This window comes from Haemorhous mexicanus, chromosome 21, assembly GCF_027477595.1.
Source record: "Haemorhous mexicanus isolate bHaeMex1 chromosome 21, bHaeMex1.pri, whole genome shotgun sequence".
NCBI lineage: Eukaryota > Metazoa > Chordata > Aves > Passeriformes > Fringillidae > Haemorhous > Haemorhous mexicanus.
Window position 1 is genome coordinate 6,072,805 of NC_082361.1, and position 18,872 is coordinate 6,091,676.

At 50.3% G+C, this 18,872-nt stretch overlaps 3 protein-coding genes and 1 long non-coding RNA gene across 11 annotated transcripts in view; 1 reads left to right on the forward strand and 3 right to left on the reverse strand.

The window, feature by feature from the left end:
• Positions 1–1,471: 1,471 nt before the first annotated feature.
• On the reverse strand, positions 1,472–6,239 carry LOC132337220 (alpha-1-acid glycoprotein-like). Its single transcript, XM_059865569.1, has 6 exons — positions 6,042–6,239; positions 5,349–5,491; positions 4,704–4,777; positions 3,882–3,992; positions 3,024–3,127; positions 1,472–1,629 (listed from the first exon to the last, which is right to left on the reverse strand). The coding sequence occupies exons 1-6, from the start codon at positions 6,141–6,143 to the stop codon at positions 1,513–1,515; spliced, it is 651 nt and encodes a 216-aa protein (XP_059721552.1). The 5' UTR covers positions 6,144–6,239; the 3' UTR covers positions 1,472–1,512.
• On the forward strand, positions 5,491–18,837 carry LOC132337222 (uncharacterized). Of its 2 annotated transcripts, none has more exons than XR_009489101.1 (3): positions 5,491–5,647; positions 16,041–16,274; positions 17,789–18,837. It is a non-coding gene; the product is annotated as an uncharacterized LOC132337222 (long non-coding RNA). The 2 variants fall into 2 exon arrangements; XR_009489102.1 differs by lacking the exon at positions 5,491–5,647 and adding an exon at positions 5,691–5,841.
• Positions 7,212–9,566, reverse strand: LOC132337221 (alpha-1-acid glycoprotein 1-like). 2 transcript variants are annotated; one of them, XM_059865571.1, is made up of 6 exons: positions 9,407–9,566; positions 8,620–8,762; positions 8,340–8,410; positions 7,955–8,059; positions 7,650–7,750; positions 7,212–7,445 (listed from the first exon to the last, which is right to left on the reverse strand). In XM_059865571.1, exons 1-6 carry the CDS (start codon positions 9,509–9,511, stop codon positions 7,392–7,394), a joined length of 579 nt encoding a protein of 192 aa, XP_059721554.1. In that variant the 5' UTR covers positions 9,512–9,566; the 3' UTR covers positions 7,212–7,391. The 2 variants fall into 2 exon arrangements, with proteins under 2 accessions (XP_059721554.1, XP_059721555.1); XM_059865572.1 differs by having other exon boundaries at positions 7,650–7,817.
• COL27A1 (collagen type XXVII alpha 1 chain) overlaps positions 12,584–18,872 on the reverse strand; it is a 143,729-nt gene continuing 137,440 nt past the window's right edge. For 2 of the 6 annotated variants that reach the window (XM_059865557.1, XM_059865556.1), the window contains exons 55-61: positions 18,471–18,506; positions 18,133–18,159; positions 17,850–17,915; positions 17,281–17,449; positions 17,009–17,118; positions 16,049–16,267; positions 12,584–13,052 (exon numbers count right to left, since the gene is read on the reverse strand). In XM_059865557.1, coding sequence (XP_059721540.1) covers positions 12,906–13,052; positions 16,049–16,267; positions 17,009–17,118; positions 17,281–17,449; positions 17,850–17,915; positions 18,133–18,159; positions 18,471–18,506 — 774 coding nt within the window. In that variant the 3' untranslated portion in view covers positions 12,584–12,905. The other 4 variants (XR_009489099.1, XM_059865558.1, XM_059865560.1 and 1 more) reach the window with 4 other exon arrangements.

The window sequence follows — 18,872 nt, forward strand, 5'->3', positions numbered from 1 at the left end:
TGTGTTTCACATCACAAGCTGATAAAGAGGTGGGTGAAGCAAGGGCTGGCTGGCTACCTGTGCCTCAAGACCTGGAGGGAATGGGCTGAACTTTTTTTTATCCTGCAGAAGAGCAATCCTGGGGGGGGCTTCTCTACAATTCCCTGACACAGGAGGGTGCAGTCAGGCTCTGCTCCCAGGGAACAAGGGACAGCAGGAGAGGGAATGGCCTCAAGCTGTGCCAGGGGAGGTTCAGATTGGACATCAGGAGGAATTTCTTCATGGAAAGATTTGTCAAGCACTGGTAAGGGGCTGCCCAGGGAGGTGGTGAAGTCCCCATCCCTGGGAAGTGTCCAAGGAATGACTGGATTGGTGCCCAGTGCTCTGGTTGACAAGGTGGGGATTGGTCACAGGTTGGACTCGACCTTGAAGGTCTTCTCCAACCTTAAAGATTCTGTGATCTTGTAAAATTAATTTTTGCTAGAGCAGTCACTCCAAAGGCTTAACACTGAAATTTTGCCTGGTAAAGGCAGCTGGACAGAGACAGAGCACCCTGGAGCTATGGAGGGAGTCACAGAGCTCACTGCAGCCTTCCCTCTGGCCTCTCTCATTTTCTTCCTTTTTAAGGAAGAGAGATATTTTCAGTGCTTAATTATGAGCTGAGACTGAATTACTCTCCAGACACGCAGGAGCAGTCTCTTGTTACACTTGCCCATTTTCCAATGGCAGTGATGGTGCTGACCCCCTTGGGGGCTGGGATAGGGGTGTGTGAGGTGCCTGACGAGTGCAGGGGTGTGCTGGAGGCATGGAGAGCAATGTCATCCTTGGCACTTCTCATCTCCAGGGTGTTGAGCTTGCTGAGAAAGGAGAAATTGTGACGTTTTCTCTGAAAACTAAAAATCCAGGCTGGGTTGGGTTAGCACCCCTTCCCTCTGGCAGGAGGGTAATTTCTCAGGGTCACACATGGTGTGCAAACCAAGCTGTGGATGGATGTGATCAGGGAGCATTCGCCTGGTCCAGAGGCTTTGGGCAGGAACATCTGTCCCACCTGGGCTTTGGGCAGGAACATCTGTCCCACCTGGGCTTTGGGCAGGAACATCTGTCCCACCTGGGCTTTGAGCAGGAATATCTGTCCCACCTGGGCTACCAGGCAGTCAAGCTGCTGCCAGAACTGGGTGCTCCCTTTTAGCTAAACCCCCTTTTCTTCAGGCTGTACAGTTCCAGCTAAGTTTCCAGCCTTCTCAATATTCCAGTTACTCCTGAAATGTTTGGTTTGCTTATCTAAAGCAGTTAATGGTTGCCCTCTCCTGGCTGGTCTCTCTTACTGCGGCACTGCAGCGCTGCTTTTTGGCAGAGCACTTTTCCAAGCTCAGTGGGAAGCTCCAGGCTGACTCTCCCAACTCCGAGCTGGATGACACACAAGGTGAATTAGCTGTTCGTTCTCTTTTTGCAAATCTTCAGAACCCTCTGCTCTCAAACAATTGGCACCAAATTGTATCTAATTTGAAGGAAAAGTTTATTGCCTGGGTGGGGTCAGTTCCCTGCACTCCCAGGCCAGGGGGTGCCTGGAGCAGGGGATGCTGTGGCTGCAGCCACGGGCTCTGGCTGTGGGCTCTTGCTGTCTTCAGCTGCTTTCACTTGACACACCTCCTGTCAAAACAACAAAAACAGGGCAAGTGAATCTGCCAAGGTGCCAGCAACAGAGAATTTACTCAAGAAAGAAGTATTTTCCTCTCCCTTTTTAGCTGATTATTTCTAAGAGGGCTTCCCTGTGCTGGCCTAGGCACAGACAATGCTTGCCCAGGTGCTCAGCTCCTGCTGGTGCCATTTTCCACGCCTCTGCTGGAAAGAGGAAGCCAAGTTTCTGGGGCAAAGCTGGGCTATGTGTGCTCTGAAGGAAAGGGGGAACTCTGACTTTGGGGTAAATAAGTAAAAAGCTTGTGCTGCTCAGGCACTCAGCATAGGTTAAGTTCTGTTAATGCCTGCAGCTGACATGGGACTTTGTGAGTCTGCTCCTGTGTTCTGCTCACATCCACCTCCTTCAGCCTGATCACAAAGGGCCCCAAAACGTTTGCAGTGTTTGTTTAGTTGGTTTTTTACTCCTCAGGTGCAGTGGCTTACTTTGGCTGGTAGCTGCCAACCCCAATTGCACCAGAGCTTGTAAGCACAGACAGTCCTGACTAATTCCCCTCATTCTGCCCAAATTTAAATGTGATCCAGAGACTGCAAGCCCACCCAGTCCACAGCTGTGTGCAGTTCATGTAGAGGAGCTGGGCTCTGCCTCCCAGGTGCTGCTCATTTGCTAAATTGGAGAGGAGACCTGGCCCAGGTGCAGCCCCATTCCCAGGGTTTCACCCTCTCTGCCCTCCATTCCCCTGGGGCAGTTTTAAAAGCAGCCTCTTGAGGCTGGAGAAGTGTTGGGGACAATGTTGGATCCAGCCTGGTGGCTTGCAGTGGGGTTTTGGGCACCTTGGAAAACTCAGAGCCTGCTGATGTGGATGAGCAGGTGAGCAGAACAGCAGCAATGGTAAGATGTTCTTCACCTTCACTTTGCAAACAGGAGCCCCTGTCAAGCTGACTCAGGATCTGGGTTATTTGCAGGATAAAATGTCTTAAATCAGGTGGCAGAGGTGAGCACTGGACCTGGTTAATGTTGTGGTGGAAAACCTCACGGAAAAAAAATCCCTGGGGCCTTTTGTTCTTTCTGCAGCTTCTGGGGACAGCTGGTCCTTGCTAGGGGGCAAACCCAGGGGTTTCAAGACAAAATCAGTAACTTCAGGGCAAAAATCCCTTGCCTAGCTCCCCCTGGCAGCGGTAAGCAGGCTGTTACCAGGGCTCCCAGTGAGATGCTCAGGTGCAGGCATTTGCTTTAGGGCTGCCGCTTCAAACCTCAGCCGAAGCGAGACTGTGATGATTTAATCCTCTAAATAATTTCCAACACCTTGAAAACGTGTCCCCAGGAGGCCAGTTTGGCAGCTGGAGGTGCAGCTGGGCCCTGGCAGCCCTGCCTGGAGGGGGCTGTGGTGGCTCAGGGTGCCCAGTACCGTTTTCCACGGCGCGTACACGATCTGCTCCGCCCGCAGCCCCAGGCACTCAGCGTGCTGCTCAAATTCCTCCCGGTCTGCTGTGCTGATGCTCAGGTTCCTGGCTGGAGAAGGATTTGTCAGGTGTTAGATATGGACTGGTGGCCTCAGCACAGCCCTTTGTGTCCCTGTCCTTGCTGCCCCCCTTCCCCACCACTGCCTGCAGTGGATGTGCTCTGTGTGGGGGTCTCTCACCCCCACAGTGAACACACCTGAACAAAACCAACCCTGGGCATCACTTCTTTAACCCTCTCCCAAAAAACTCTGGTCCTGCATGCTTAAAGGAGTTGCAGAATGGTTTGATACTCCTGGGGTGTCAGTGGAGACCAAGGTGGAATATGGAGGCAGTTTTCTATATGTGTCTTCAAAATCTCTTAAGCAACTGCTTTGCAGCCTGGCAAGATGATGGGGAACTTTATCAGGGTCAAAACTGCTGCTTTATGGGTTTGTGGTTAAATCTGTTCAGCTTTAGCACTGCAAAGCCACGTGCTCTGCCCTGGGAGTAAGTACTGAAACATCATGGTTGGCTTGAAAATGTTGAGATTTTACAGTGATATCGATGCTGAATTGTATTTGCTTCCTGTCCTTTGAATATTTATGCTGTAAGTGGGTGTGGTCGCTAACTTGCTTTTCCTGCTCTGCCAAGAGATTTGGGGTTTAATGGGGTTTGCAAATCCCATGACCCCTGGAGTGCTGGTCTCAGGAAAGTCACTGACTGTTGGTGAGACCAAGCTGCTGTATGGTTTTAGTTGATAACTTTGTGTGTGGGGGTGGGTGTGCCATGATAGCTTGTAATTACTTTAGGATGGAGTTTCATACCGTAGAGATACTGCCCCAAATATGTCCTGTCCCTCTGCATTTGGTACTGGATGAGTAAAAGGTTTTCAGAGCTCATGTTCATCAGCATCCCCTCAGTTTGCTGGGTCTCGGCTTGAAGAGAACAGACACAATAACTCAGATTTGCAGTGCAGCAATAGCCTCCAGCCCAGGGGTGGCAATGTCAGTAGTCCCTGGGATTCAACCTTAAGTAGCAGGTGAGGAAAAATGTCCTGAAATAGGGTGATTATTTTGGCTCTTGCTTTATATAAATAGTATTTCTTTAAAATGGGGCCGGGGTGTGAAGGAGCTGAAGGTGCCCAGCTCCTGCCCTGCTGTTGGAATGTGCTGAATGATGTGGTGTGCTGGGACTCAGGGTGTGAGGGGTCAGTGCAATCTGTGTCCCAGGGGGCTGCAATTCCCACCCCAGACTGGCTCACCCTGCTTCCTCAGCAAGGAGGAAGAACTCAGAGGCTTCATTAATTCCTGAGACCTGCCCTGAGTGCTCCCTCCTGCCCCCAAGGGACTGTGAAATGACTTCACAAACAGGATGGTGTTCTCCTGCAGGGATGGGAGCAGGCTGGCTCCTGGCACAGCATTACTGTGGGTTTAGTGTGGCTGGATAGCAGGGCTGTGGTCCCTGGGGTGCCCCAGGGGCAGGGATAACCCGGGTGTCTCTGGGTTTGGAGCCCACCGAGGCTTCAAACGGGCGGAGACTCTGGAATTAAATGCATCAGATAATGTAAAACAGGGACTTGGGCGCTTTGTGTGTCTCAATCCGTGTGAAACCTTGGGCTGGGTGTTAACCCCATCCGTGCCGCTCACCGTGCTTCACCAGCGTGGCGTTACCGGCGGTGACTTCCAGGTAGGTCAGGTTGTTGGTAAAACATTGGTCCCCCCTGGAGAGAGAGGGGAAGGGGTGATGCCGTTGTCTGGAAGGACCAGCAAAGCCCCAGCCCTGCCCCGGGCACCCGCCACCTCCTCCTCAGGGTTGATTTCTCTCGCTGTTTAAACCAAGGCGTTTCTCTCCCTCATGGTCTCAGCCTTGGCATTGCTCCCCCACCCCTTGGTGGTCAGACGTTTTCCACCCTGAAATAACTGAAACCCCAAAGTGCTGCCTGTGTTGGCACAGAAAAATTCATCCCCTGAAATTCTGACCCTGCGAGGGAAACAGCTTTTGGTGCCTGGCAGAGCCATGGCACAGGGACTTCTGGAAAGTTCTCCTCCCCTTCTCCTTGCCTGCAGGGCTTGGTGCCTGCGAGACCCCTGTGCCCTGCAAAACTGGTCTAAACCTGCGGTCTGCTGAAATGAATGGGTAAATGAAGGGGATGAGGGAGAGGGTGCACAGAGCAGGAAGGAGCGACTCCTTTTGGAGAAACCAATCTGGAACCGTGCTCGCATCTGGTGCTGAAAGATTTTGGGGCTGTAGCAGGGAGGGGCTGGGTAGAGGGCACGGGGACAGCATCTTACACGGCCACGTAGTGGCTGATGAGCAGCTCCTGCCCGCCGGCCCCGGGCTCCAAGCGCAGCAAGGCGTGGTCGATGAGCAGCATCTCCACGCGGTGCTGGGGGAACTGGGCAGCCCCTGCCACGTACAGCCAGGTCCCCGGCAGCTGTGGGGAGGGACAGGTGGTGACAGGAGGGACAGGTGCTGACCCCGGCTGGGTTTGCAGGACAAACCCTGAGATTTCCACCCTCCCCGTGGCAAAATTGATAGCGCTGCTGGTTCTCTGATATTCTGCTAGTGCTCTTGCGTTGGCAGCGACAAGGTGAAATATTTGCAGATGAACGGGGTGTGGGGGGGGGGGGAATAGCTGGGTGTGGGGGTTGGGAAGGGTGTTGGCACCGGCTGTGGTGCGGCAAGGACAGGACAGCCCGGCTTTGTCGTGGGGCATTTGCACCCAAAAATACCCAGCCCACCCGCCTTGTTTCGAGGTCACTGCTGGGAACCTGAGAGAAAAGGGTAATTTCAGGTGTTCTGCACAGCAAACGTTTCCCGTTTGCTGCAGGTGCTTCACCGACAGCACCTCGGCAGATGCGCTGGGGGAGCAGAGGGGACGCGGTGGGGCTTTGCCCTTTCCCAAGGGACAGCGAGGCTCAGCAGAGCCCCCCGAGGCTGGCAGCAGGCGGGGGGCAGCCCCAGCCCCGCTGTCTCTCTCCTACCTTGGCTGCCGTGGAGCTGTCCGGGCGCTGCGCTCCGCAGGGCAGCGCGTCCGCGGGCAGCAGCGCTGCCAGCCCCAGGATGGCCACGAGGGCCGTGCCCATGGCTGTCCGAGCACGCCGAGCCCCGCACGGACAGACGGACAGACAGACAGACGCTGCTGGCTCCTGCAGCTCTGCTGGGAGGGGACAGGATGTGCCCAGCCGGATCTGCCCCGGTGTCGCAAGCGGTGCCGCGGGGGCGATGCCCGGGATGAGCCTCGTGCTTGGCACTCGCCCCGGCCTCGGGTGTGGCTGCTGTCGCAAGGGCTGGGAGGAATGGGCTGCTGGCGATGCAGTTACTGCATTTAAAACTTCAGCGTGCCCTAAATCTGCCCATTTTTCCTCGTGAGCAGCTGCCGTAGTCACCTCTTGCTCTGCTGTTGAGATGTGCAGCCCCCCCAGGGCTGGTTTGGCTGCAGACCCCCCTCCCCAATCTCAGGCAAAGCCCAAGGGGGCTATGAAGAGAAGGTGCTTTTGCTGTCCTTGCCAAAACTGGCGTTAAAAGTGGTGTTAAGGGGCCTCAGAGGTCACCCCTGTCCTGTTGGGGTCATCTCCCGTGCAGCTCCTGACCCCCCTGTCCTGCTGCTGTCCCTGTGTGGTCAGACAGGCAGGTCTTGTTTCTCTGGCATTGCTGTGCCTTTTCCTCTCTGGCAGCAGAGCCTCCCTGAACACTTTGGTCTGGCTCTGGGAGATGTTTTTTCCCATCCTCTCCCCTTTCCCCTTCTCAGAGACACCTGGGGAAGGGGCAGTGTCACCTCTTGTCACCCCACCCTGCAGTGACCCCTGCACAAGCCTGTGGTGTAGATGGAGCCTTGTGGAGTTTGCCTTGAAAATGGAGGGTGTGGATGTTCAGCTGCTGAGAGTGTTGTGGTGGGGGAGACTCGAGGGGGTTGGCAGGTTTGTGTGTCACCCTGAGGGGTGGGTGCTCATGTCCCAATGTCCTCAGGCTGGGAGGGTCTCCTGCCACAGCAGAGCTGGCATGAGGGATGTGCTTCTGTGCCCACTGCCACGCTTGGCCCTGGCTGGGTTTTGTCTGGGGCATTTCGCATCTCTGGGTGGGTTTGGAGATGCAGCACCATGGGCAGGGCAGGCAGGAGGGCGTCCCAGAGAAGATGGAGCAGGAGCAGCCAGTGGGTAAAACACAGGAATTTATTTTGAGCTCAGTTGAGAACAGTGAAACTGGGTGTTTAATCCAGGAGGAAAAACCAAAACATGGGTAGGATAAATAGCATAAGAGGTTCTGAGGCTGTGCTGAGCCTGGCTGGGGCTGGAGGAGGATGAGGATGGAGCAGCTGACCCAGTCCATGGGGGTTACCCCAGCTGAGGATCTGCATTGTCTTCATCCCTGGGCAGGGGACAGGCATGCTGGGGGAGAGAGGAGATCAGCTCTTGGGGCTCCCTCACCCCAGAACCACCAGGAATGGCTGGGGCAGGGGGCTCGAGGGGGAGTGGGGATGCACAGCAGGGAAGCTGTGCTGGGGGACTAAACTCACATTCCCCACAGAGCCCCATCCCAGCTGGGAACAGAACCTGGCCTGGGGCTCATCCACCCCAGGGAGGGGTTTGTACCTCTGTGGAAGCGTAGAACACCTCCTGCTCAGTGAAGCCCAGGCACTGCAGGTGGGCTTTGAACTCCTCCATGTGCTCCTTGCTCACGTTGGGGGTCCGTGCTGTCAGGGAAATGGAAAGGGAGGGAAGGAAATGGAGTTTTAGGGTTGCTTTGCTCCTGGGTGATCCCTGCAGTGCAGAGGGACAGCTCACTGCCTGTCCTCATCTTTCCCCTCTGTTCCTCTGAAAAGGGACTTTTTGCCTTGCTTGTGAGGACTGGGGATGTCCATGCCCCTTGATCTGTCCCTGGGGAAGCTTCTGCTCACCTGAGAGACTCAGATTTGGGGAGTCAATGTTGATGTGGTTCACGATCAGCAGGTCTTTGTCACTTTGGATCAGTCTGGCCGTGGAAACCACCCCGTTATCATCAACTGGAAGGTATGGAGAGAGTGAGATTTCCCCAGTGGTGAGGATCCACCCCATGCTGAGCCTCATCACCTTCTATCCTTGCCACTCATCCCAGTGGGGACCGCTCTGGTCCCACAGTGCTGCCCTAGATGTGCTGTCTGGTGGAAGAAATTTTTTCCCCCACCTCCAGACACGATTTTAGGTGTGAAAGGCTCAGGGTGCCACATACTGAGGGGCAGAAGCAGGAGGATTCAAGGCTGTCTCCCATCCCATTATCCCATTCCCATCCCAGTGGAGCTTTACCGTGCACCAGGGTGGAGTTCTGCTGGAAGACCTGGATCTTGCTGGAGTTCCTCACCACACATGTCTCGTTCCTGTGGGGCAGAGAGGTCAGAGGGAGCAAATACCCCCCAGCTTACCCCAACCAAACCTGAGGGGTTTGGAACATGAGCAGGACTGCAGAGCTTAAATAAACGTGGCACAGCTGCTCTCCAGCCCCGAGTTTGTGGGGTGTCTCAGCCCAGAGGGTGGAAATGCCCCTGGGATGGGGGAGCCAGATCAGGGCATGAATCCCTGTCCTTACATTCTTATGATTTCGGTGATGTTGAGCTCATCCTCGTGACTGCCAGGAGAGAAGGAAAAAGCTTCAAATGTCACTGCTCTCAGCTCTGCCAGGTGAGGAGGGTACCTGGAGGCACCAGCGATGTAGAACCACTGTCCCAGGAGCTGCAGAGGGGAGCAGAGTGGGGAAGGTTGGAGGGGCTGTGCCAGGTGCACCCCCAGGTGCCCCGTGAGGGAAAGCAAAGGCTGTGTCTGACATCCCAGGCCAGGAGCAGGTGAAGGTGACTGCCCTGGGTGGATCCAGGCTGGGTGAGGGTCTCTGGGTTTTGTCCCCTTTCTGTTAAGGCACTGCTCCACTCCCAGGCTGGCCAGTTCTTTCTGCAGTGGTGTTTCTCCTGCTCCAGGCCAGGCTGTCATTGCTTTCCTCCCACTAAAAGCTCCCGAGGGATTAAATTCTGTTTATGCAGTGAAGGGTTTGTGGATGGAGACTCGTGACCTGAGCCACCACCACTTGAAGGACTTAAAACAGAGTGGTGAGGCATTGGGATGGTGCTGCCCAGCCTGGTTTGCTGGGAGATGGAAGCAGGAACCCCCAAAAGTGCCTGGTCATGAGATTATGGGTGCAGAGCTCAAGGCTTCACCCCTTCCCCGTGCAGCAGTCTGGATTTTTTTAGGAAAACAAGCATGGACAGGCAATGGGATAAACACTGAGCTGCTGATGGTTCTCCCATGACCTCCTTCTGTGTCCATAAGGGCTGGGGGCTGACAGGAGAGGGGAGGCTGCTGCCTTGGCTGAGGGCAGGGCTTACCTGAGGGATGGTGGTGCTGTTGAAGGTGACCGGGACGAGCGGGGCGCAGCTCTGGGTGGCCAGGGCCAGGGGCAGCCCCAGAAGGAGGGTGAGGGTGGCCAACATCTCCTGGCTGTCCAGGAGGATGCTCCTGCTCTGCCAGGCTGCTGCTCAGCTCTATCCCTTATATAGGGCTGCCAGCAAGGCTGGACATCCCCAGCACCAACGTCCCTGTTCTGCTGCTGGGCTGTTTGCTCAGGCATGAAGCAACAGCAGGTGGAGGAAATCCAACTTGCAAAATCTTGGATTTCTCCAGCACAAAAGGAGGAAACACTCCCCCCTTGCCCCAACCTAATGCTTCCCCATTGCAGGCTTTTGTTCTCAGAAGCTGCAATTAATTTTGTGGGTGCCTGGCAAAGTGCTCGTTAGCTTCAGGTGTGTTTGGAGACCTTGGGGACACTGAGGGCAGCAGGACATGGCATTCCTCCACAGGGCAAAGGAACCCTCCTGGAGGTGGCTGGCTGGCAGCTCGAAGAGTTTTGGCCCACACTCACCTGGTTTCCCTTTGGCACAAGGGTTCAGGTGTGCTCTTGGGAGGGCAGGGCCATGGGGGGTTCCATGGGCTTGGGGCCTTGGCCAAGAGGCAGGGAACCCATCAGTGCAGTGGGCTCAGACCTTTTAAAAACTATAAATTACCATTTCTTTAAATGCAGCATCTCCCTGTCTAACAGCCCCAAACAGCTCCTCTAATGCTGGCACCCTAATTAAGTGTGGTGATTAAGTAATTAATTAAACGTGGTTGCTTTCACCCTGCCCTCAGCAGCTGCTCCAGGACCGATGGCTCGGGGGGGGGGGACAATCAGCCGGGCTCTGGTGCCAGGGCAGGGCTGGTGCCAGCCCCAGCCCCGGCGGTGCCGGGAAGGGCAGAGCGGGGCTGGGCAGACACGGCTCAGCCCCTTCCCGCTGCCCCTGTCGCAATCTGCGCCGGCCAAGGCTGCTCCTCTGCTTTTTGTCCCCAGAAAACCCAGGATTTTTTCCCTTTTGCTTCCTTCTTTCCATTCGGTGCCCTCTTTTTTTGCCTCCTCCCCCTGCTGTTGCCCTCGTCTTTCCCCTTTTCTCTCCCTTAGTTTTCCCCCCTCCTCCTTTCCCACCACCCCAACTTCTCCTCTCCCTTCTCCTCTCCTCTCCTCTCCTCTCCCTTCTCCTCTCCTCTCCCTTCTCCTCTCCTCTCCCTTCTCCTCTCCTCTCCCTTCTCCTCTCCTCTCCCTTCTCCTCTCCTCTTCCTTCTCCTCTCCTCTCTTCCTTTCTCCCCCTTTTTTCCCTTTTTTTTCCACTTTTTCCCTTTTTCCTTCCCTTTTCTTCTTCCCTCCCCCCCTTGTTCCCCAGCCCTGTGGCAGGATGGGGACAGGGATGTGTCACAGCACTTGGGAGCCAAGGGGTCCCAGTCTTGTTGTGCATTTGGCATCACAGGGAGGTTTGGGGTGTGGGTTTGGCTCCTCAGATCACTTGGGGGAACCCCTGGGACATGGGGCTGTTTCTGTACCTCTTGCCCACCTAGTTTCATATTAAGAAAAGAAAAAACCAAACCATTCCAGTCCTGTTCCATTGCCTCAGTTTTAAATATTTATTTAAAGTTAAAAAAAAAAAAAAAAGGAAAAAGAAAAGGAGAAAAAAAAAAGCTTTAAGGAGAACAAATGGTAACTGCAGCCTTGAGAAACACAAAACCAATGGCATGGGATGAGAAATGGAGGGATCTGGAGTATGGGGGGGTGCAGGGAGGCAGTGAGTGATGGGTGCTGGTGATTTTGGCCTGGGGATGAGGTATTTCTGGCAGGGGCTGCGTGGAGGGCGAGGTATTAGGGACAGATCCTGTTAACCTGTTCTGATGGTGATTGGGAACCAACCAGCAGGCAGTAGTGACAAAAAACAAACAAAAAAAAAATACACAAAGAGAGACTCACAGATAATTTTTTTTTCCCCTCAAAAAAATAAAATCCATAGTCCATATGAGACATGAAAACTCCAAACAGGCACTGAAGAGTTTCTGATACAGTACAGCTCTGATTACACCAATATTATTCCTTATATAGAATTAAAGATTATCATAATTATCCTCTTTAAAAAAATCCTCCAAATTTACATATAGAGACTAAATTTCTACAAAACTTAACAGAACAAAACCCTTGCAAGCTTGGCTGGGTTCTGAAACAAGGTACCATCATGTCAGTCTTGACAGAGGGGCCGAGGGAAGAGTTGCAGAGCTGGGTTTAAACATGAGCTTAGTCCAGGGAGTCTTGTGGGCAACTCAGTACAGCCCAACCCAACCAACTGCAAAGGAGCTCTCTGAGGCTCAACACTTCTGATGAGCTGTGTCCCTCACTCCCCTCCCAAAGCAGTGAAGTGCTGATGAACAAGAAAACCAAAAAAAGCAAATTTGCTTTAAATTACCCCGTTAAGTGATGTTGGCTGTGGTGTGAGTTGTGTTACTGCCACCCATGGCCACTGAAGGATCCCTTTTAAGGTGGCTGTTTCTCTGATTTAACTGTAGCACACATTCTCCTCTCTTCCCAGAGAGCTGATTCTATGGGGCTTTTTTCTTTTTTTTTTTTTTGGGTCTGTGGCAAGACATTGTAGCACCTTCACAACCTTAAATAAAGTCATATATATAAAATAACACACTTTTTTAAGAGCACCAGAGATTTCACAGTGAGAGGTAGAAACAAATCAGATGAGCCCATTCCCTCTCTCTATTTTAGCACCAATCTCTTCCCCTCTCCTCTTTCCATTCCCCCTTCTTTGCTTCGTGACTCTCCCCTACTCCAACACCTCACCTTGAGAGGGAGTGTTGATTAAACTCATGGAAGGAGGAACTTGTCTTTTTTTTTTTTCTTTTTTTTTTCCTTTTTGTTTTTGCTTTAAATAATATAATATATATATTTTGTTTCTTCTAATATTGCACATCAAAATGCTTCCTGTACACAGAGCAGCCAGATTGAACTTGCAGCTCCGCCTGGGAGACCTGATGCAGCACTGTCCAGAAGGCCACAAGCTCTGAGAGGGAAGCTCTATTTTTTTTTTTTAATCTTTTTTTTTTTTTTTTCTAATGGAAAGAACATTTGGTAACTCAGGAACCAGACAAAGATGGGTGGGTGGGTGGATGGGGAGGGAAAAAGAACAAAAAAACCCACACGCTGCAAGTCGCTTGAGGTTTCTCTCAATGTTTTCTTTGGTCATGGAAAAAGCTTTGTGTGTGGAAGCACAACACCCAGCCCCTGATCCCTTTCCACTGCTCACTCCTGACTGATGCCCGCTTCCCCCATGTCCTTGTTCCTCCTCCTTTTTCAACAACTGGCTGAGTTCAGTAGATCATGGGCTCTTGGAGACCTTGAGCCAAAGGCTGGAGCAGGAGTTGGCCCAAAAGGCAGAGCCCAGCTGTCCTTGCTGCAGAGAGGGGGAGAGCCCCTGCAAGGACAGGTCCTGGGTGGGGTTGGAGCCTCAGAGCCTGGTCCCACAGCTTGGTTCAGAGGAAGCAGACAGGGCCAACCTCGAGGTGATACTGCTGTCCTGGCTGGGAGGGGGGCAGGTTCTGGATGCTGACAATTGGCAGCTGCTGAGGGTCCTGGGTCCGGAAGGAAAAGAGGGTCCTGTGCCAGCGTCCGTCCTTGATCTGCGTGGGGAGGGGTGGGACACAGACTTTAAGGAATTTAGAGGTTCTGGAGGAGCTAAGATTTTAGCTAGAGATAAGCTTTATTGGAGTTAATTAAAATAAATGGGTGGGCCTTGATGAAGGTAAGAGTTAGTAGTTAACTAATAATTGATTGCTTGTCAGCACAATGTTTGGTTAGCTGGGTTTATAATGAAGAATATAGAAACTGATAAATAGCTCTTAGGAACATCAGACAATTGTGGGCCTCCTCTGTTCTGAAACCAATTGAAGGCAGGAATGGGAGTTCTACCAAGGGTTCATTTGTCATATTTGCATTGAAAAGGTAGAAAGGTCAGAATGAGGAAGACTTCATTTACTTCCTCATTTTGAGACCCCTCCCCATGAAAAGGACCACTGACCCATTTCAAGGAACAAACTACCCATGCTTAATGGCTTTTGAACTAATTACCATACAAGGAAGGGGATGTACCAAAGTCATGAATATGCATTTGTGTTTTGGGTATTCAATACTTGTATAGATAAAAGGGCTCTGTAATCACCTGTAACTTGCAGTGTGTATTTGGGAGCCATCCACAATAAACACACACTTTCTAACTTTAAACTGTTGGAGAGGTTTTGTCCATCACAGTTGGATATCGATATTTTTAGATCAAATATCCATATTTTTAATAAATCAGGGGGGCAGAGAGAAAGCTGGTGAACCAGGGGGTCAGTCCTGCTGGAAAGGAGTGTGCTCCATGAGGTGTGAGCCTGAAAATCCCTCTGTGAGACAAGGGACTGTCCCTTGGGCTGAGCGAGGCTGGGGTGGGTTTAGAGAACATTTTGGGGAGCTCTCTATCAGGCTGGTGAAAACTGAGCTTGAGTGGTACCACCAAGACCAACTCCTAATGCTGGGAGCCTGAATGCAGCCCTGTGTCTCCTGACTCTGTGTGGCACCAGACCAGAGCCAGGGTCACCACCCATGGGGAGCCATTCCCCCTTCTGCCATTTAACTGCTGCTATCTATGACAAGTAACTTCAGAAATTCATCTTTTGCTTTCTATTTGAAGGCCATCTGCTAAACTCGAGCTGTATAGCATCCTGAACTGGAAAATTAGTGATAAACCTGACCCTTCTCCCTTGTAGGATGAGCAGCACAGGTGTTAATGGACCCCCAGAGTGGGCTCTTGTGGTATTTGCAAGGGTCCCCAGGATGAAGTGAGAGATGAGTGAATGACTCCATGTTCTTAGAAGGCATTCTATTCTATTCTATTCTATTCTATTCTATTCTATTCTATTCTATTCTATTCTATTCTATTCTATTCTATTCTATTCTATTCTATTCTATTCTATTCTATTCTATTCTATTCTAGTTCCATTTCTATTCTCTGTTCCACTTCCATTTCTATTCTATTCTATTCTATTCTATTCTATTCTATTCTATTCTATTCTATTCTTGTTCCATTTCTATTCTCTGTTCCACTTCCATTTCTATTCTATTCTATTCTATTCTATTCTATTCTATTCTATTCTATTCTATTCTATTCTATTCTCTGTTCCATTTCCTATTCTATTCTATTCTATTCTATTCTATTCTATTCTATTCTATTCTATTCTATTCTATTCTATTCTATTCTATTCTATTCTCTGTTCCATTTCTATTCTCTGTTCCATTTCTATTCTCTGTTCCATTTCTATTCTATTCTATTCTATTCTATATGTTCCATTTATATTCTCTGTTCCACTTCCATTTCTATTCTATTCTATTCTATTCTATTCTATTCTATTCTATTCTATTCTATTCTATTCTATTCTATTCTATTCTATTCTTGTTCCATTTCTATTCTCTGTTCCACTTCCATTTCTATTCTATTCTATTCTATTCTATTCTATTCTATTCTATTCTATTCTATTCTATGTTCCATTTCTATTCTCTGTTCCATTTCTATTCTATTCTATTCTATTCTATTCTATTCTATTCTATTCTATTCTATTCTATTCTATTTTCCATTTCCATTCCATTCTATTCCATTTCCATTCCATTCTATTCCATTTCCATTTCCATTCTATTCTATTCTATTCTATTCTATGTTCCATTTCTATTCTCTGTTCCATTTCCATTCCTATTCTATTCTATTCTAGTCTAGTCTAGTCTAGTCTAGTCTAGTCTAGTCTAGTCTAGTCTAGTCTATTCTATTCTCTGTTCCATTTCCTATTCTATCCTCTGTTCCATTTCCATTCTATTCTATTCTATTCTATTCTATTCTATTCTATTCTATTCTATTCTATATGTTCCATTTATATTCTCTGTTCCACTTCCATTTCTATTCTATTCTATTCTATTCTATTCTATTCTATTCTATTCTATTCTATTCTATTCTATTCTATTCTATTCTATTCTATTCTATTCTATATGTTCCATTTCTATGCTCTGTTCCATTTCCATTTCCATTTCCATTTCTATTCTATTCTATTCTATTCTATTCTATTCTATTCTATTCTATTCTATTCTATTCTATTCTATTCTATTCTATTCTATTCTATTCTATTCTATTCTCTGTTCCATTTCCATTTCCATTCCTATTCCTATTCTATTCTCTGTTCCTATTCTATTCCATTCCATTCCATTCCATTCCATTCCATTCCATTCCATTCCATTCCATTCCTAAAACTATACTACTGAATAGAGAGGATACAGACAGAAGGCTTAAACAAGAACGATAGTGAAAAACTCATGACTGACTCCTCAGAGTCCAACACAGCTGATGGTGATTGATCATTAATTAAAAATAATTCACATAAAACCAATCAAACATGCACCTGTTGGTAACCAATGTCCAGCCACATTCCAAAGCAGCCAAACAGGGAGAAGCAAATGAGATAATATTGTTTTTTCTCTCAGGCTTCTCATCTTCCCTTGAAAAGAAATCCTGGCAAAAGGATTTTTCAGAAAATATGACAGTGGCAGGCTCTGGCCATTCTCTCCACTCATTCTTCCCTCTTTCACAGCATCATACCTTGCAATCATCAGCTGCCACCTCTGGCCTGAGCTGCCCAGTGGCCTCGAAGACCTGCCCGTTCCAGGCCCTGAAGCGCAGGGCGCGCTCCGAGGGGCTCTCGGAGGAGCCCTCCCTCCACACAGAGGTGTTCAGGCAGTGGATGGTGATGTGCTGCACCACCTCCGAGCTCAGCAGCCGCAGGAAGTTCATCTGGACTCTGCCGATGTCAAAATCCAGCTGGAAGGTGACAGAGAGGTCATGGGGACACCCTGCAGAGGGGCTGGGGGGAGCAGGGTTAGCGCAGGGTGGGGGAGCAAAGGGGGTCCCTGGCCTCTGCTTCATCCTCCACCCATGCCCAGAGATGGGTCTGATGTCAGTAGGGGCATGAGGAGCAGATGCCAAGGCGCTTTGGAAAGTTTTTGTGACACAAAACTTTCTAGTTTGTTCTGCAAAGCAGGCCCTTGGCTTTGCAGAACAAACTAGAAGGTCGTTAAGCAGGAGGAAAAGAATGTAAACTTCAAACTCAATACGCTTGCAAATCAGGTTCCAGTTCATCTGCAAACGAGCCCAGACATGGCTATTTGTGTTTTTAGTACAGGTACTTCCTCAACAAAAATCCCATAGCAATAACTTCACTGGAAACTTGTGTGTTTAGGCTGACCTCACTTCTCCAGGTGGCAGAGAACAAAATGCAAGAGTGACCCAAACTTAAGTCAATAAAGGATTTGGGAGCAGCATGTTTGTGAAACTACTGGTCATGTTAAGGTTATGGGTTCATTAAACACCACTGGAACACAGGGCTTTGTCTTGAGCCTTGGTGTGTTTTTTAACTCCTGAGAGCAGTTCTGAGTGTCACCCCAAGGCTCCCCCAGCCTGTGGGCCATGTCCTTGGGGTCACTGTCCAGTGCCCTGGGACAACACAAGCTGTGTAAATATTTGTCAGTGGGAAATGCTGCTCTGGGGCTGGGCTATGCCTACCTTGGAGACAGTGACAGGGCTGAGACACGTCTGGCCACCGTTGGTGAAGTTACAGATGACCTGGATGGTGTCTGAGGAGCAGCCGAGGTTTGGGTCAATCCAGTAGGTACCTGAGGAAAGGCAGGGTTTGGGGATTAACCAGGACACTTCACCTTTTCTGAGAATGACAAAAGGACAGTTCTGGTTTCTTGGTGACTGGTCCCAGGGAAGGAGGCTGTGTGAAACAGCCCTGTGGGGGAGGATGCAGCCTTTGCAAATCTGGGGCCTCCTACCATCAGTCATCTTCTGTTCACAGTTCATGAGGTCCCGGCAGATGCGTGCAGGGTTCTCCTTGGTTCCCAGGGGTCTTTTGATGCTCTGAATGAGGTTGCTGAGGTAGTGTAGAGTCTTAAAGATCTCCCCTCCATGGTCCAGCATGAGAAGGTCTGGGTGTTGGTAACCCTGGAGAGAAAAAAAGGCAAGTCAGGGGTGCCCTGGGGGCACCGAGGGCTGTAACCACAAGGGTTTCTACATCATTTTGAGAAAAATCAGTGGTCAAAGACAGGCTGTGGTGGCTTGGGGCCAGTGAGCCACAGGCCTTGGATTGTCCCAAAGAGGACATTACTGAAATGCTGGCAAAGTCACAATGGCAAAGTCAGGAGGTCTGCAGCTTCACAAATCAGTGACACAACAGAACGCTATCCTGTAACTGGACCTTTTGCCTGCATAAATTCCAGATATTCCACTAGAACAGTGACAAATCAGGGCTTTGAATAAACTGTTTCTGTTTCCTGCACACAGAAAGCACCAATGGGACCATTCCCAGTCTCCAGCCCAAGCAAAGACAAAAATGCCCTGGTACCTCTCTCTTGAGCGCGGTGTTGGAGTCGATCAGGGTCTGGAAAGCTGCCCCAAAGCCATCTTGCTGCTGGTGTGGTGTGAAAAAGATGGAAACTGAGACTGTTAGAAGTTGAGCGTGCCCTGATGCAAGAAAACACTTCTCAATCTAAGGCTGCAGTTCAAGCACGCTAACAGAGCATCTCCTGCTGGACCTGAGGGTGTGTCTGCAAGGACCCAGCAGCCCCTTGGCTCTGCAGGACTTGTGATCATCTTTACGAACAAACATACAGAGAATGGCAACTTACAAATGAGGCTGGAACTCCTGGAGGTCCCTGGAAATCAGAGGAGAAAAGGGGCATCAGGCACGAAGCTGGTCAGTCACTGCTGCACAGATATTCAGCCCTGGCCTTTGAAATGCCCCTCAGTGCAGAGAAGTGAGAGAGGCAACAATGCTGTCTCTATAAAACTCTTGGGGATGGTTTGGACCAAAGCACAAGAAACACTGGTGCATTCACACACGTGGTTTTGTGTGTGAGGAATGGGGCTAAGCCATAATTTCCAGTGAGGGAGCAGTCCCTCTGGAGAGTGTCATGGCCATCATTTCAGCTTGGTTCAATCATGAACTCTTCCCACAGATACCTACCGGAGGGCCAGGGTGTCCTCGTGGGCCTGGAGGACCCTAAAGACAGAGTGGCATCAGTTAGTGAAACATCTCCAGTTTTTATTTCCATTTCTCATGGTTTTTACCAGCAGGAATCTGTTCCCAGCTGGATTTTTGGCACCTCACAGCAGCCTGTCCCAAAACTTTTAAAAGAGGGGGGGTGGCCCCATTTTGTCCCTGCTCTGGGTACATCTCTCTACACCTGGTCCATTCCTGCTGCATCCCTTGTTCCCAGCCCTCTCAGCTCCTCAGTTGTCACTGATGCCACGTCCCCAGGCACTCACCCCATTCCAGGTGTGCAAGTAGCAGCTTTACACTTGCTAAAAGCAACTGTTTTATTTAAACACAAGATGTCAATCAGAAAAAGGGATGTCAGATACTTAC